The 16,534-nt window shown below is 41.0% G+C and overlaps 1 protein-coding gene across 20 annotated transcripts in view; it reads left to right on the top strand.

Annotated features, from left to right (window-relative positions):
* Positions 1-16,534, top strand: part of PPP2R3A (protein phosphatase 2 regulatory subunit B''alpha) — a 61,492-nt gene that overhangs the window by 5,757 nt on the left and 39,201 nt on the right. For 8 of the 20 annotated variants that reach the window (XM_075032162.1, XM_075032152.1, XM_075032148.1 and 5 more), the window contains 3 exons: positions 3,182-3,440; positions 6,599-6,665; positions 6,963-9,447. In XM_075032162.1, the coding sequence (XP_074888263.1) occupies positions 7,441-9,447 (2,007 nt within the window). In that variant the 5' untranslated portion in view covers positions 3,182-3,440; positions 6,599-6,665; positions 6,963-7,440. Of the gene's footprint in view, positions 1-2,961; positions 3,073-3,093; positions 3,441-6,580; positions 6,666-6,962; positions 9,448-16,534 lie in introns of those variants that run through there. The other 12 variants (XM_075032155.1, XM_075032151.1, XM_075032147.1 and 9 more) reach the window with 8 other exon arrangements.

Below are 16,534 nucleotides of genomic sequence, written 5' to 3'. Positions count from 1 at the left end.
TTGGAAGTAGGGTGGATAAGAGGAGGGATTATGATAGCAATCTGCAACCATGGGAATATGAAGCAATAGTTCCCTGTTTATTTTGTCACCTGAACATGGCAAGAATTAAAGGGCATCAAGTGGTGCCCAAGCAAAAGGTGGTAACTTTTGTCAGAGGAAGTATTAAAACATGACCCTTTGATTCCCTGTAACCTTTCTGGGTACATGGCATCCTTTGGTGAGATGTTTCACAGGTTTGCTGTATGTGTGCTTGTTTTAACCTGCTTCCTGTAGCACTGCTTGATTGCACTTGGTTCTTGTGTTGGAAGAGGAGGTGAGCAGTCAGACCCTATCTACCCTTTCCATGCCATTCATGATTTTGTAGAAGATTACAGTAATCTTCCAAAGACATCTCTCTTCCTGTCTGAAATGCCTGCTCCCGTGCAGTCATTCCTCACAGACAAGGTGTTCAAGACCTTTGGATTGTTGTTGCCCATTTCCTAACCTTTCCTCTGAGATTGTATGAAAATTTTGGTCTCTAAGAGCTAATACCTTTGTCTTGCATAGAGCGTTCTATCAGTAGCTCCCTGCTCATTTTACAAAGGACAATAGTATTGTTTCCTTTTGAAGATAGGTAGCAAGAGGGTCAGAATGTATGAATTAACCCAGGTGGTTATGAGAGCAGACATTTAAGACTGTATTATCTGAAAATAGTGAGGCTTGGAAGGGGAAAGCATTATACAGTGATAATATTAATTTTTGAAAGGCAGTTCAAAAATTTGTTTCTGGATGTGGTTCTCATCTGTTCTGGATATTTTACATGGTTTGGGTTCCTGCATCATAAAGTGTGTAGTTGAACCATAAAAGCTTATGAGAGGGGCTTTGGAAATGATCAAAGGTGCAAAATGGCTTCTATACAAGAACTGAGTAAGTGAGGATTAATAATCCTGGAAAAGAGAAGGCAGAGGGATGAAGTGGAATTCTGTAAATTCAGGAATGCTGTGGACAATGTGCATACAGGTCTAGTGTTTGTGCTCTGTTTCAGTACAAGTTCTTGATATATTGAAGCTGGTGAGTGACAGAATTGAAAGGGGTGGTAGGTGGTAGAATGTCTTGTTGAAAGATGCTCTGGATGCAAAAAGTTTCTGTTGAATCTGGGGGATGCCCAAGCACATGGGAGGGAAATCCTTTGAAGGTTACTAAGTACACAGAAACTACATCCAGCTTTACAGTTCTCATGAGCTGAAAACAGTTGGAGGCCAGGAGAGTACTCCTAGGAAATATCATATATTTTTTTTCTAATACTATTTCTTGAGCATTGGCATATAGCCACTGTTGGAGACAGATACAGTTGTTCCTGTGTTCTTGTTTAATCCTGAAGGATGGGTTTCATTTAATGTCGCTTGTCATCTCAAAATTAGATTATTTTTTAAGCTCGGTGGGGTGATTTTTCTTTTTGAGGTACCTGCCTCTCTGCATTGCCTGCAGAGAGTACCTTAACAATTCATTTCTAGGTGGCTAGCTTAAATTAGATGAATTCCGCCTCTTTTATATATTTATATAAATATTTATTTATATATATTTCTAATAACAAATTACAGACAGAATTCAGGAAAGGACTATAGCAATGACTTTGAAGACATCTTTCTTCCAGACTCTCCTTAGCAATGCTGGAAGAGGCAAAGAGGTGGCTTGATTATAGTGTGTCAGTACTTGTAGGTGAGGAAATGCATCTTCCTGAAAGCTTTTTTTAAGTTAGCTTAAGAAAGCCTGATACCTGTTTGCTGGAACCTGATGTTGAACATACTCAAATTGAAAATCATGACCCCTTTTCTATAGTGCATCTAATTAAATATTGAAGCACTTGAGCAGATGAAGATATGTGCTCTGGTTTGACTAGGTCAGATCCTCTGACCTGCATTCTGAGGGAAGTCAGGATTTGTAGGCATCACTGTCCATTGTAGTCTCTAAAGCATGAAATAGCTTGGTGCTAAAACATATGGAAACTAAACTCTGGATGCCTTGCCAGTGTAAGTGGTACAAGCACCTCTAATCCTAAAACTTTATAGGTGCAATTTTAAGTGGTTTGTTTTACTATAGCTGAAATGTATGCCTGTGTGTCAAATTCCCTCTGGTCATGAGGACTGAGAAGTTATCACAGCTGTAGTTCCCCTCTAAGTCCTAAGTACAGAAAAGTTCTTTTGGATAACTATACATGCTGCCATTAAGGACATCAAAATGTTATAAGCTGTAAATATACAAGAAATACAGGACAAAAGAGCAACTTGGTTAGATTTTTTTCTTCTGAACTTCTTCAGTATAGAAGGAAAAATTACTCTTTTTAGTCTCCCGTTCATATGTAAAGGGCTTTTTGTAGCACTTCTGCTGAATTCAGCAGTGGATTTGTTATCACAAAAATTTTTTACCACAGCTCCTGCTGATATTCTATCATAGATGAGCATTTGGTGATGTTTTTAATACTAGATTTTCAAAGATTTTTCAGTGAGTGAATAGAAGGCTGTCTAACATTACTAGTGGTCATGTGAACTCTATCAATTCTTGGCAATGGTTAACTGGGCCATTGAAGCAGCAACTACTTGGCTGTGTGATCAGAGACCCTTTGGATTTCGTGGAGTGTGGCTCAGTGTCAGCTCCTTTACAAGCTGCAGAACAGCTCTCTTAACTGAGTCACCTCATCTATTCTGATCTCCATCCTCAGAGTGTGCATTTGTGGTGTGCTTTTGACTCTTAAAGTTTATTGTGTTCTGACTTGAGCCAGGCAGTAAGAAAAGTTACGATACATCTCAGGGTCTGCTACTGTTCTGTAGTGGGTAGAAGTAGTGTGTAGAAGATCAATACTCTTCCCCCCTGCCCCACCCCCGCTATTATTTGGCAAAGTACCAAAGATTGGCTGGAAGTTGTGCTTTGCAATAAAACATTGCTTTGTGATTTGCCTGCTTTTGTCTCCTATAATCAATATAGTTTGCTCCCAAATCTGCTTTGTTCAGTAACCCATAAACAAAAGTCAAGCATTTCTAAATAAGAGGATGCAGTTATACGCTGCTTTTTGGCACCAGAAGCTCCTCTAAGAGGGTAAGACCTGATACCTGATTACATAGCTAGGATGATACTTCTGAAACTGTTGATGACTGTCCAAATAGCAAAGCTGTTTTCTGTCTGTCTTTCTGTTTGTCTTTTGCAGGTATACCAAACTGGAGAGCTTATCCTATCACCTCTTCCACTAGAAACAAGCACAGTTGCATAGTGACAGCCATGCTGTGTGCTGGTGCAGAAAGGGCTAGTTTACTCCACGCTGCATGTTATGATGGTTTCTAACTTCTGATCACTAATAATGTTTTTGCTAGTGCTGGAGATAGGAGTTCAAGAAGATTTTTGCCAAATTTGAGACTTCCAGAGGCAGTAGAAGCCTGTCCCATAGCTTTCTAGACTTCAGTTTGCAAGTAAGTCAAGCACTGGCTGACAGTCCCCACCCTAACATATTGTCATTGTTTAGTTATTTAACTCCAGCATAATCTTTGCATGAATAGAATTTCTTGTGTGTCTTACAGAATAACCTTTTATATCATTAGTATCTGCAATAATTTTTTCCTTTGGAAAGTGATTCATGGCATCTTGCAGATAGGAAAGACATAAAGCATTATTCTGCAATCACACAAGAAGCCCTATTCATTCATAGTTTATATTATGAAGCCAATCCTGTATCCTGAGGGTTGGAGTTGGTTTCGTGGCAGCAGTCCTAATTACAGAATCTTTCTACAGTATATCTGAACTGGGGGCTGTTCTTGAGTCACAGCTGGAAAAAAATGGCAGGCTGAAAAGAATGAAGTATGAATGTTTCGTAACGCGTTCAGTCTTTCCGTTATTGCTATTGATAAATAGTAGGTTTTAGTCACCAACCGAAAGTCACAACAAAAGCCCATTCAGGCTAAGCTTGAGACCGTGTTCCTAGATCTGATAACAGGAATACTTCTAGGTTTTGTCTTGACTAGATTTACATGCTGGATCATGTTTGATGCATCACTGTAAAATAAAGCTGCAAGCTGAGTGTGTGCTACCTTGGTCAAGTCAGTGGAAAAATGAGAAAAATGGTTTCTATTCTGCATCTGTAAGCATTTGTGCTGCCTATACAATTTTTTTTTTGGGGGGGGGGGGGGGGGGGTCTTCCATAGCTAGAGTCAAGTACTCCAGCACCTTGAATAACCTTAGCATGTTTTTGCAGACAGTGATAATAAAGCAAGTAGTAAATAATCACTGGGAAGACATTAGTTAATCTGGTTGAAAAGAGGATGTCAGGTTTTTTTATATTTATTCTTTGATTACTTCCTTCCCTGACACAGCAGAAAAAGGTGCTGATGACAGAGGCAGGAGTTAGCAGTCTTGTGTTAGCCTTGACAAGTTTGTGGCTATACTATGTTGATATGTGATAGTGCCAGAGAAATACAGACCAATTGGAAGGATTACAGAATGCAGCAAATATGGCTGGAGGGCCTGCCTTATACTAAAGCAGAAAGGGCCAGGTCTTTGTAACATGGCTGAGGAAACATTTAGGGCATAAGCACCTAAAATTATTTGGGAATTATGAAGTGGAGGTGGTGGGAAGAGTGTTGTTATTGGCAAAAAACTTCATTGTTTGAAGGTGGCTTAAAGGATTGGAGAAACAGACTTGGTCCCAGTGGAAGGAGTACATGTGTGGGGAGGAAATTACCCTCGGAGTGATATAGGAGAAGGAGACAGCGAGTCCAATACCTTATTTCTCTAATTAAGAAATAACTTAATCAAGATGTAATTATTTCCCAATTTAAGTATAAACCCAGATTATTCTTTGCTGGTAAAAAGATGACCAGTCTCTCCTTGCTGTGTATGACACAGAAGGAGGAAGGAGCTCTGAGAAAGTAAGTCCCATGTTTTTTTGGAAGCAGTATTAATTCTTCATCAAATCTGCTGTCCTGAAGACCTCTACTTTCTCTAAATATTATATAACTTTTATTTTAGGAAACACCAGAAAGCTTGTTTGTAGTTGATGGAGCCTCAGAAAAGGAAAAGCAGCAGACCTCTTACCCTGGATGTGTTAGAAGGCAGTCTCAGGGAGTCTATGGATCATTAGGCTTTTTGGAGGCATAGAAGCATGGGTTTTCTTGTCTGAACAAAGCCCGTTAAGTCCTAGAAGATGAAGACATTGGGGAGCCAGTAGTACTTTTTTTTTTTTTAACTGTGGCTCTGATTCAGTAAAGCATTTAGCACACCTGGTAGTGAAGCCTCAGAGTCAGTGACTGGAGGGTGTGGAGTCTTATTACCTAGGTTTATGCCTGATGGTATAAACACCCCGGGCTTTAAAAACAATTCTGTTTACACCCTTTATCCGCTAGCACCCTGACTCACTGCTGTGGCTGGGGCACACCATAACTCTGATCATCCCTCTGGAAGGCCCTCCCATGCCTATGGGGCTTTGGGGCAGTGCCAGTGGGTGTTGAGGGGAGCAGTACAGGACAGGCACAGAACTGTGCTGAGGAGCTGGCCCTGTTACAACATGCAGCTTGGCCTGCGGTGTTTGATAGGCAGGTGGCAGCCTGTTACAGATACCAGCATGGTAGTTGGAGCAGTTAGTTCTTCATCTTCAATGTAATCATTTCAATGCTTTATATAATCCAAATCGGGAAGGTTTCTTTACAGTGTGCAATTCTACCTAATTGCAATGAGCTGACATGGCACACTACAAACTCCATCAAATACTCTTAAACCAGTGCTTCTCAATTTCAGATTATGGCTTTAAAATACGTAAAATGTGAATGTTCAGCAGTCTTGTGCTATTCTCAGTCCTCAATGACAACAGCACCAAACTCTAAGGTACTTCCCCTCTGTGTGATCTGTTTGTACAGACTTATGAGCCAAGATAGGTGGCATGTAACATGCATGGAGGGCAGTCCTTTCATCAGATGCAGGTCTGGCCTTTCACATAGTGCTGGATAGTTACCTTTGAAAACAACAAAATAAAGCCATGCTGTAGTGTGACCTAGCTGTGATATAATCATGGTTTGTGAAATTGATTTCTGTTTGTACAGGAATAGAGGGTGCTCAGAATTTCACTGAGGTGTTTTAATTTGATTATTGAAGTGTTGAGGAAAGATGAAGCAATGTCTGAATTTTGAAGACCACTTAATCTGGGATTTTGTATCTTTTTATGACAAAGTTAAGAAGCTTTTGTTTTTTTCTGGTGCAATTCTGCCATGATGATAGAAAGTACAGCTGGAAATTCCTATGCTAAGTGTAAAACACTCAATTCCTAGTTTTCACAGGCTTAACATTTATAGAAATGTTACTTTCTGCTCTTGGTGTCTACACCAGTGGACTTATTAAATAAAATATGCTGCTATTTATGGGTTGTAAGAGAAAGAAAAACAGTTATTCCTCCTTAAAATATTTTGCCATGGTCCCAGAGACCTTGGTGAAAGGCTAATGGAAGCCAATGTGGCCTTTACTAAAGGCCATGCATTCTACAGGCATTCATCTACTTTGCTCCAGGCTGTTTGCAGCTTTTTATAATCAAGAGCCTGGAAATCCTGAAAGTGCTTTTCTCTACTGCTCTTTGCCTTATCTTTAGAGTCTTGGAAAATCAAAGTCAGAAATCCACAACGTGATCAAAATGCTTTGCTCCATTAGAATTAAAGGTAATGTTTTGTTCAGTTTGGGGGGGGGGTGGAATGCAAGTCTGAAAAAAAAAAATTGAGTAGTTAAAATAGAGCTGTTAAAATGGCAACATACAGACACCCTGTGTATAAATATAGGCTAGCTCCTCAGCAGTGTTCTTATATGGTAGATCTGAGTGAAGGAAAAATATCAGCCTACTCTTACTCTGTACAAGCGTGAGTGTTGGTTGTTACGGTCTGGTGCCATATGTTTGATAGTAGACAAGGCTGCCTATTAAATGGAAATTACAATGACTCTCACCTTTTTTCCTGTTGCAGGGACCTACATTATCAGTGTGAGAGGGGAATTGCACAAGCACACTGTGGACTTTTTGTCTGTACATGCTACTTGATTATCTATCTTTTACCGACCCACCCAAAAAGAGAGAAGAAGCATCAAACAAAAATAATTGTCTTGTCACTTTTGCTTGAGAGCTGGCTGAATTTTATGACACCTGCTGGAGAACCTACCTGGACCATTAGAAATGGAGCAGCTTGTTCTGCATCTCTGATCAGCAAAGCTGTCTGCATGGAGTACAAGAATCAAGTTGCCTTAAGTCAAACCATATGTATGTTGCACTGATTGTTGTAACTGTACTGCTGATACCACTCCAGACTTCACTAGGGCTTTCCCAGGCAGTAGTTTCTCATATCGTTTGAATGCTTTCAACTGACATTTGAATGTTGGTTTGTTTTTTTTTATTAAATCTGGCATAGCTGTGAAAAGTGGAGGCATGAACTTTTTTCTGTTAAGTTCATGGTGAATTTTGAAGCATCGCTTCCAAGCGTGATCTGTGCTATGGCAGCAGCCTACAGGCTTATGGTCACTTCTGTGAACTGCTACAGCAGTGTGGTGATAGACCAGCACTTTCAGCACACTGTGCATTACTGCACAGGGACTTGCCAAGTGTTTAAGCAAGGTGTTACATGCATAGTTGCCCACCACAGTGTCTGTGCAGAGCTTGGTGTCCAAGATGCCAACCTAGACCATAAAATTCCTGTTCCTGAAAATGGACTTACCTTGCCTGGAAATGAGGACTATCAGCAAATCCTCCCAAATAATTCAAGAATCAAAAAGGGCTCTTCACTGCAAGCTTCCAGCAGTTTAAAAGACATTACTGGTGAGGCAATAAACCTTGCCAGTGGTAAAATAAAGGAATTCTCCTTTGAAAAGCTCAAAAACTCTTCCAGTCATGTGGCCTACAGAAAGGGAAGGAAAGTTCGGTCAGAATCATTCAGCAGACGATCATTTGATTTTGACTTCATTTATGGGCACTTAAACAATGATGAGAACTGCCCTCCGTGTGGATTTTTGCAGAGTCCCTCACCTGTGGAGAAATGGCAGGAGAGCAGTGATGCTCCAGAAGTCACCATGGATCCCATGGTTTCCTTCTCCCCTCATTCCTTCTCTGAAGAAAACTTCATTACCCAGATTTTGGAAAAACACAAGCTAGATGGTTCTTCTGGTGGAGATATTAAGGTGTGCTTAGACATTTTGCTCAAGTGTTCAGAGGATCTGAAAAAGTGCACAGACATAATAAAACATTGCATCAAAAAGAAGTCTGCAGACAGTGTTAGTGGAGGGAATGCCAATGATCCCCTGGCTAATCCAGAAATGATATACATGAATCTGATGGCAAGATTTTCTTCATACCTGAAAAAGCTACCCTTTGAGCTCAAGCCACCAGGACACAAGGAAGCTAGTGACTTGACAGAATTAGTTAACTGTTTTCATGGCTTGCAGCAAACTCCTTTTCCCCCAGTATTTGGAGATGAGCAGCCACCTAGGTATGAAGATATTATTCAGTTGCCATCCTCAAGTACAGTTCCTCTCAGACTACCAGGTGATCGGTGTGAGGTGACAAGCACCTCTCAGTCCATCCAAACAAGTACTGTGAACTTTACCTCAAACTCCCTTTACAGCATCCCACAGGAGAACAGTGTGAGAGCTGTGAAAGATGCTTGTGCTCTACCTCAGTTACCAGCCACAAGCCCTTCTGACTGCACATCTTCCACTGAAGCTCTGTACATTGAGGAGGAGTCTGATGGGGAAAGAATATTAGGGAAAATAAAGAAGGCAGAGCAGAAAGGGGGCTGGGAGAGTTTAGAGCGCAGCTACCAGCTAGCTGGTTGTTCAGATCTAACTGCCACTGCTAAAGCAGAACGTGCCAGAGTGGGAGATGTTGAGCTCTTCCATGCTTCTGAGAAAATTACTCCTTTAAAACCGGTTTCAGAATCTGTATTGCGTGGATCCCAAGCTGATGTCTGCAAAGGAGAACAGATGTGCAGTAAGGTAGACAAGGAAGAGATAGACAAACTGCTGCTGGACTTGGAGTGCTTCTCACAGAAAATGGAGAGTACTTTGAGGGAACCCTCTCTAAAGGAGAGTGAACCTGCCTGTTTGCAAGTGTTTGGCTGGCAGGGTAGGCAGGTACTACCTCTGGCTCTTGAACCCAAAAGTAAACCCATTGATCCCACTTCCCCTTTGTCAAAAATCATGGAAACCAATGGTCATAAAATGGAAGAGGATGACAAAGCCCTTTTGCTGCGTATCCTGGAAAGCATTGAGGACTTTGCCCAGGAACTGGTGGAATTCCAGACAGGCAAGGGAAGCTTGTCCAAGGAGAGGGAAGTGATGCAGATTCTTCAGGAAACTTTAACAACTCCTTCACAGTCCCTCCTTGCAGGGCAAAAAAGCTATGCTGGAGCTGCCTCCAGAGACTCTGTTCCAGCTTCAATTCAGCAGGCCCCAGAAGTGATTAAAGTAAGAGAACCAAACCTTTGATGGGATAATGAATAAAACAAACATAGGAAGAGGGAGGGGGAGGGGGGAGATTACATCTGCTAAGTGATTCATTGTGCTTTGGATGCTGCAGTGTGGAATAACATGCTCAACCTGGCAGAAATGTAGCATTTATTTAAATACAAACAAAAAAAGGAAACTAAAACCCCTAAGCAAGGAAAATATGGCTTGACATGCAGTTTCACCTTTGAGCTTGTTCCTTTCCGGCTGGTGCTCCTGTAGGCTGTTTGCTTGTGGTTTAAATGGGCCCTATATAACAGAGGGTAGAAACAATTTTTCAGCTAACTACTTTGTTCCTGGGAGCAGGTATTGGACTGCCTCTCACCAGTTCAGTGAGAACTGAATGTTCCAGCTCTCCCTTTCCCATCTCTGAGCAGACTCCAACAGCCTTTGTTGTCCTCCTCATCACTAGTTCCTAAAGAGAGAGATTCTCCATGGCACAAAGGTCAGAATCTAGGAAGATTTAATTTTCTTTTCCTTGTCCCCAGTGCATAGAGTCATTGTAGAGTCTGCATTGCTTGTATTTCTCAAATGAGGAGTAGGTTTTCCCAGGAAAAAGGGTCTTTGTAAGAGTCTGCTTTAGAGGGAAGCCAAGGCTGTCTGTCCAGCCCTTAGTGCTTTTCATCTGATAACAAGGACCAAATTTTCAAAACAACTTGGTGCCAAACTTCTGAGTGCACAGAAAGTATAGAGGGGGCTTCAGTTTCCAAAATCTTCCTTCCACATAGGCACTTTAAAAGTGCTCAGGTTGTAAGTGAGCTTTAACAGCTTCTTCCAGTTGGAGCATGATGTGCCTGTCTTCAGAACTCCACTTTCCTGAGAGTACAGGTATTTGGTGCAATTCTGAAAGGGGTTAGGTGGGGTGTGTCTGACCCTAAATGACAGTGCTGAGATCTTTTTAGACTAGGCTCCCCAAGTATTTCTGATGTTTCTCTGGGCATCTTTGTTTACAGAAAATGGTGAGCATGACCTTGTCTGATATCTCCAGCAAGGAAAAAGGGTCTTTCCTCAAGGAGTGTAGAATTAAGCAGCTCCAAAAACTCTGAAGTGATCTCTTATAATAGCTATTCTTGCATTATATATTACTTCACAAAATTTTCTAACTTGTGAACTTCAAAGAAAAATGTGTTTGATAAAGTGTGACACTGACTTTGTGGCAGTTTTTCTATAATACTTGAAAATTGGATGCATTTACACTGTCAAGTAGCTTATCAGTCTGGTCCCTTATCAGCTTCTGTTTCACTAGTCACCCACCTAACCTGTGTGTTAGTTTGTTCCCAGCCTGCCTTCTGTGGACATCTAACATGTACCCATACTGCAAGAGCTCTTCTCTTCCATGTAGCACCACAACCCTTGCTTTGCATAGGTGCCTAGAACCAAAGATCACAAGAGACAATAACTGGCTTGGCGACCCAGAGGAGCTGGAGGGGGCCTGGGCTGAGCACTGTGCAGTGTGGATGCAGCTGGTACTCTTCAGAGGGAGTTAGCCCTTAGCAGAGGGGGCAAAAGTCATCTGAACTGCTGGCTCTACACTTACTCTGAGGTTTGCTGTCATTTATAGTATAGATGTGGCTACAAGGCCTTCTCTAGGTATAGCAGCTAAGGACTATGTCCATGTTCCTGGATAACTCTGGATCTGGCTGGAGCTCCATGTAGATTCTGATTCAGTATTGCACATGTGTGCCTGAATGAGTATGTAAAGTATTTGTTATATTTTCTTAGGGCTCACAAAACTGTTATCAAATAGTTGCACACATGCACAAAAACCCCAGAGATCCAATATGGTGAAAACACAGTGTAGCTTTCATTTATGATGGTTGTGACAATTTTATTATCCCTGAAATCCTAAGCAATGAAAAAGGAAAGGGAGAGCCACTTCAGATCGGACTGTTTGCTGTCTTAGTTGGCCTATCTGTGTTGAAATCTCTGCTAACTTGTATGGGCAACAGACTTTCCCTTTATCATAAAACCAACTATGATTATCCACAGAGAACACTAGAATTACTTGCCTCTTCATTTTCAAAACCAAAATACTTAGAAACTAGGAAAAGAATACTAAGGAAGTCCATCAATTTTACAGAGCACATAATGAGCACATCGTGCTTCTTTCAGGCAGGCCAGGAAGCATTGCATACTTTTAGACTGTCCAACATTTCCCGTTCTGAGATCCTGTTTTCCATCACTTATCTCTAAAACTCCCAACTATTTGTTTTAAAATTTCCTGTTCTGTGTGTCTGTCTTTTAGGCTGATTTTTTTAATATGTTGTTTTTGAAATACAGTTCAGTGAAAACAGTTCAGTTGTCTGTTAGAGGCTAGCAAAAAAACCCCAACTATTTATCTGTATTTTTGTCTCTAGATAGGAGGGCAATAAGGAGTTGTGGGTGGACTAGTAGGTGTGAGGGAAATGGGAGAAACTAGAACCAGTGAGTAGTGAAGAAGGTGGAGACGGGGCTGTTGGGATTCTCTGCCCTGATCTGCAGAAGTGCTGAGTGTCAGGGGTTTTTTTTGGAAGGTAAAAGGTGCTACCTTTTGAGTAAAATGTCATCTAATGCAAAGTCCTTGGAAAAGTCAGTGGTGGATGTATTTGACCTTAACATCTTTGTGCCCTTGGTCTACCGCCTGTACAGGATGGCTAATTTGACAGAGTGTTCATATTCAGTTAATGTTTGCAGAATACTTGGTACTCTAGTGAAAGTACCCTAGAAAAGTCTGGAAGAAACTTAGTCCTTCTGTTTTCAGAATCAAGTCTGAGTAGTGCAGGGCTCCGTTCCAAGTCCTACTCATGCGTTTTGTTTTGAGCTGTTGGATAAAGTTTGTGAAAAATTTTGAGAGCAGAGACCAGGACTGGGGTTTGATATAAAAAGAGGCCTTTTTTTTTTTTTTTTTTTTTTTTTTTTTTTTTGTCCTTCCTCTGTTGGGTATCTCTTCTCAAAAGGATTACTCATGGTGTAGTGAGCCAGAAAGAGCAGTCCTGCTTCCCATTTCTCTCTCCCCCATGCCTCTACTTCCTATTGCATGGTTCTGAATTTTTCTTTATACTGATTATGGTGCTTGTATACAAGATAAAAATTTTAGTTAGGTTTGTTTTCTGCCAGTTTAGTAAGTGGAATTGCTCACACTGAGGTCCAATGGGCGATACAACCGTTTCTGGACAGGGACTGTGGATCTCAGAGCAGAGGGTTTACAGTTTGCAGGGCTGATAAATGGTTTGAGATCACCTTGTCTAACCACATTATCTCAGATGGTAGAGGCCTGAGTCAGGTATCTAGAGGCCATTCCCTGCTGCCACATGTTTCTTCTGGGCTGGCTCCAGGTATGTCTATCGAATGCTGCCTTGCCTGGATGACTGATAGGGTGGGTATTGCTGGGACTCTCAGAAGTGTTCCTAACTCACTGTGCTCTAAAACATTGTCCTGAGGCCATACATCTTGCTTTTTTGTATCAAAATGCCTATGTTGCATGCTTAACCAGGTGGCCCGAAGATGGCTCTAAGTAGAATTAAGACTTTTATAGTCATATAAAGTTAAGGTTGACCTGGCAACTTCATAATTCTGCCCCTTCAGAATGCTACTTCATAATTCTGTGTACTTCTTCATTTTGCAGATTTAACGATACTCTTATGAAGGTCTTGCATGGGGCAATTAACTGTAAAAAAGTGGCTTTTGTAACATCATAATGACTTTAACTTTGTCATGAAATAATCACATTTTCTCAAAATGCATTCAAAATATAATGTAGAACTTTTTCTGGAAAATCAGCTTTCATCTTACATATATTACAAATTGTTTTGATCAGTTATTGATAATATCTGTCAATTAAGCTATATACACAATCTGCACTCTTTTCAAACATCAATTATTCATAACTTCTAAACCCAAACAGTAAAAAAAGGGTTTTTTGTTTGTTTGTTTGGTAATACTTATTGAAATAAATGAAAATAGTAAGTGAAACTTAAAATATCTCAGAATCAAAGATGACAGAGAAAAAAAAATTACATTAAAATAAAGAATTAAAAGAACCAATACCAAACAGTTAAGGACATGTTCATGGTATGCAGGCACCTTTTTTAATCAGGGCAGATAACAGTCTCTGTGTGGAGTTGATTTATCTTGAAATAAACATCTAAAGGTAGGTGAAACAAAGCCTAGGGATACACATTGAGTTTTTCAGCCTCATTGACTCTAAAACCAAGAAAAAGTCATGCTAGAGAAGTTTAATTTGTTTTGAAAACAATTGTAGCTGGTGCCCTTCTCAGCTATGCAGAGTGCATTGAATTGTTGCAGCCAGGCTTTGGGGTACAGCTAAGTCCTGACATGGTTAAATCATCTTAATCTTTTAGGACTAAGCATCCAGCTTTAGGCACAGGTGAGATTCTATGTTCTGATGGCTAACAAAGGTAGTCAGACACCTCTTTAGATTTGACATCTCTCACCTTCATGCTTAAAACTGGGTCACTTGTAGCAAAGAGGGATTTCTAAATTTGACTGCAGTTTGTTCAGTTGATCTGTAGGGTGTTGATACCAGATTTTTCTGCTGTGGATTTTGGTTGATTTTGAAGCTGTTGGTACAAGATTCTCTTACTGTCTATTTTTCATAGTACTGTATAGTTATGTTTTTATTTATACCCACTTCATGTGGTTTGAGGCTACGAAGTACCATGCTAGGAACTTGCTATAGTGCAAAAAATTGGAATTCAGGCACAGCAAGCCTTGCCTCCAGATTACTTGTGTTTTTCCAGATTACCAGTGGAAAAAACCCCAAACTTCTGGTATCTTTTGTGACTGGTTAATTTGTGAATAAAAACTATGTGGCTGTTTTGTTTTTTGAAAGTATCAGCTAGTGGTTGCTAGATTAATATGTCTCTTTCATGCATACATCTTTTAAAGCCCACTGTAGCTGGTCTGGATGCAGCTGTAGATATGAGAGATTCTTTGGACTACATTTCCTCTGCAGTCTGTAAAAGGAGTGGCAATGTTTAAGCAGGGTGAGAGTTCAACTGAAGATGAAGTAAGTACACTTGCCACAGACAATTTAAAATAAATTGCCTTCTGACATGCTGCTATATGAGATGTGCAGGACTCTTGGTACAGTGGAGCTTTGTGGGCTCTTTAGGCATTGCCTTAATGTTTAGAAAAAATTGTCAGAGTAAGAAAAACAAAACTTATTCCGAAACTGTTGTATATGGATCTGTGTATCCTTCACTTGGTGGCAATTCCAGTTAAAGCATTCCTGCCTGCCTTTTCTGGGGGCTCCTTTTCTCATTCCCATCCTCATCCTTCATATTCATTTGCAGGGCACATGGCAAAGTGGGCTGATGATGTTGTAATAACCTTGTGATTCTTCAAACTCATAGCTGTGAATATACATCTGGACTTCAGAGCTTTTTCAGTTCCCCGGTTGCACAGTTCAGACATAGCTACAGTGACCTAAAGGGACCAAACTATGATACATTCTTGTTCAAATCTTTTTCATAAAGAACTGGATTCCTGTCAGGACCCAGACTCGACAGACCAGGGAGTCGTGTTTAATTTGAAATTCCCTCGGGCTAAATTAAGGTGAAAGGACACCAAACGATCAGTTAAAGATTTTATTCATGACAGAAACAGACTGAACTGGGGAGGTGTGGTAGTAGGTGGCAGGGTTTCTCACAACTGGAATTAGCATAAGACTACTTCTGTAAACTGTGTAACTGTATACATTAATTCAGGGAATAAGGAGATCCCTCCTGTTGAATCACGAGGTTCAGAGCAGACCCCTTTGCTTTCCAGACTCCTCCTCAGAGAAGGGTCTAGGGGCGGCTGGATCCACTCTTAGTCTCAGACTTGGTCAGTGGTTTATATCTTGAAACAGATGAGGTGTAGGGATTGTGGAAAAGGGAAGAGAGAAGAAGACAGAGAGAGAAAAAGGAGTAGAAAGTTTTCACCGGTCCTGGGTCCAGCGTTGGTTCAGTCAGCCAAGGTGTCCAGTCAGCTGAGGGGTCCAGTCCCAGTGGGTTTGCGCACCCGGGTCTTCAGTTGGTGTCCTTTTATCATCCTTGCCCCTCCTTCAGGCGGGCACCCAAATGCATCAGGTTAATGAACAGTTTGTGAGCCTTTGGGCTTGGGGGTCGTTTGTGGAGTAACATCTCCTTCCCTGCAGACACTGCCATTGTTTGATCTTTGTATCAGAACAGCTTATCAGAACAGGGAGCTGTGCACCCTCCAGCACGCCCTCCCCCTCCTGTTGCTGATGTCTGAGCTAATGGGCTTTTCACCTTGGTTCCTTGCTGTGCAGGGTTTGTCTTTTAAGCAGAACTTGCCCCACTACAATGTTTGAGACATTAACTTTTTCAGTCTCTCGCAATTCCATAGCCCAGGTTGTGGGGCTGATGATTGAGAAGCAACAGGAGAGAAAATAAACTTGGGGGTTTTGATACAGATTTATGAAGACATTAAAAAAATTCCTTTTGTGCGCATCAGCTGGGAGTCTCTCTCCTTTACTAAGTAGCCTATTTAACTGCATAAGAGCAAATCTCTGATAAGAGCATCCTTTTGGATAGGCTGTTTCTGTGTCTATCTGTAGTCCAGTCAATTAAGTGATGCTGTATTTGAATTAACTGTGGGCCTTCTACAGGAAACCAGGAAAAGGACAGCAGAGGCACATGTCCAATAAAAGCTTTCTGTTTGTGAGGCTCAGTAAGATCTTTTCATTTCAAATGCAGTATCTTGATAAAAGCAAGCCCTACTAGCTAGAAATGGGATGTTGTTCTGTGTTACGAAGCTTGGAAAGTAAACTGGCAAAGTAGCTAGGACTGGCAAAGTAGCTTGGACTTTCAAAGTCAAGTAGGGAAAGCAGGCCATGGGACTAGGTGTTTGTTAATTTTGTGGAGTAAGAACTGGGTTTAGGCCTTTGTTCAGCACCATTGTCATGATAGAAGAGGGAGAACACACTTTTAACAAGGCTAGACAAAGTCTGGGCAAGAGTTTGAAGTCTACTTGGTCAAGGTTGTGCAGAGAAGAGTAGACTTGTCCACTGAGAATTGCTTTGCCTTTGCCTTTTGAGAGTTTT

Source organism: Buteo buteo, chromosome 7 (assembly GCF_964188355.1).
Source record: "Buteo buteo chromosome 7, bButBut1.hap1.1, whole genome shotgun sequence".
NCBI classification, from domain to species: Eukaryota; Metazoa; Chordata; class Aves; order Accipitriformes; family Accipitridae; genus Buteo; species Buteo buteo.
This window is presented reverse-complemented; position numbering and strand designations above follow the sequence as displayed.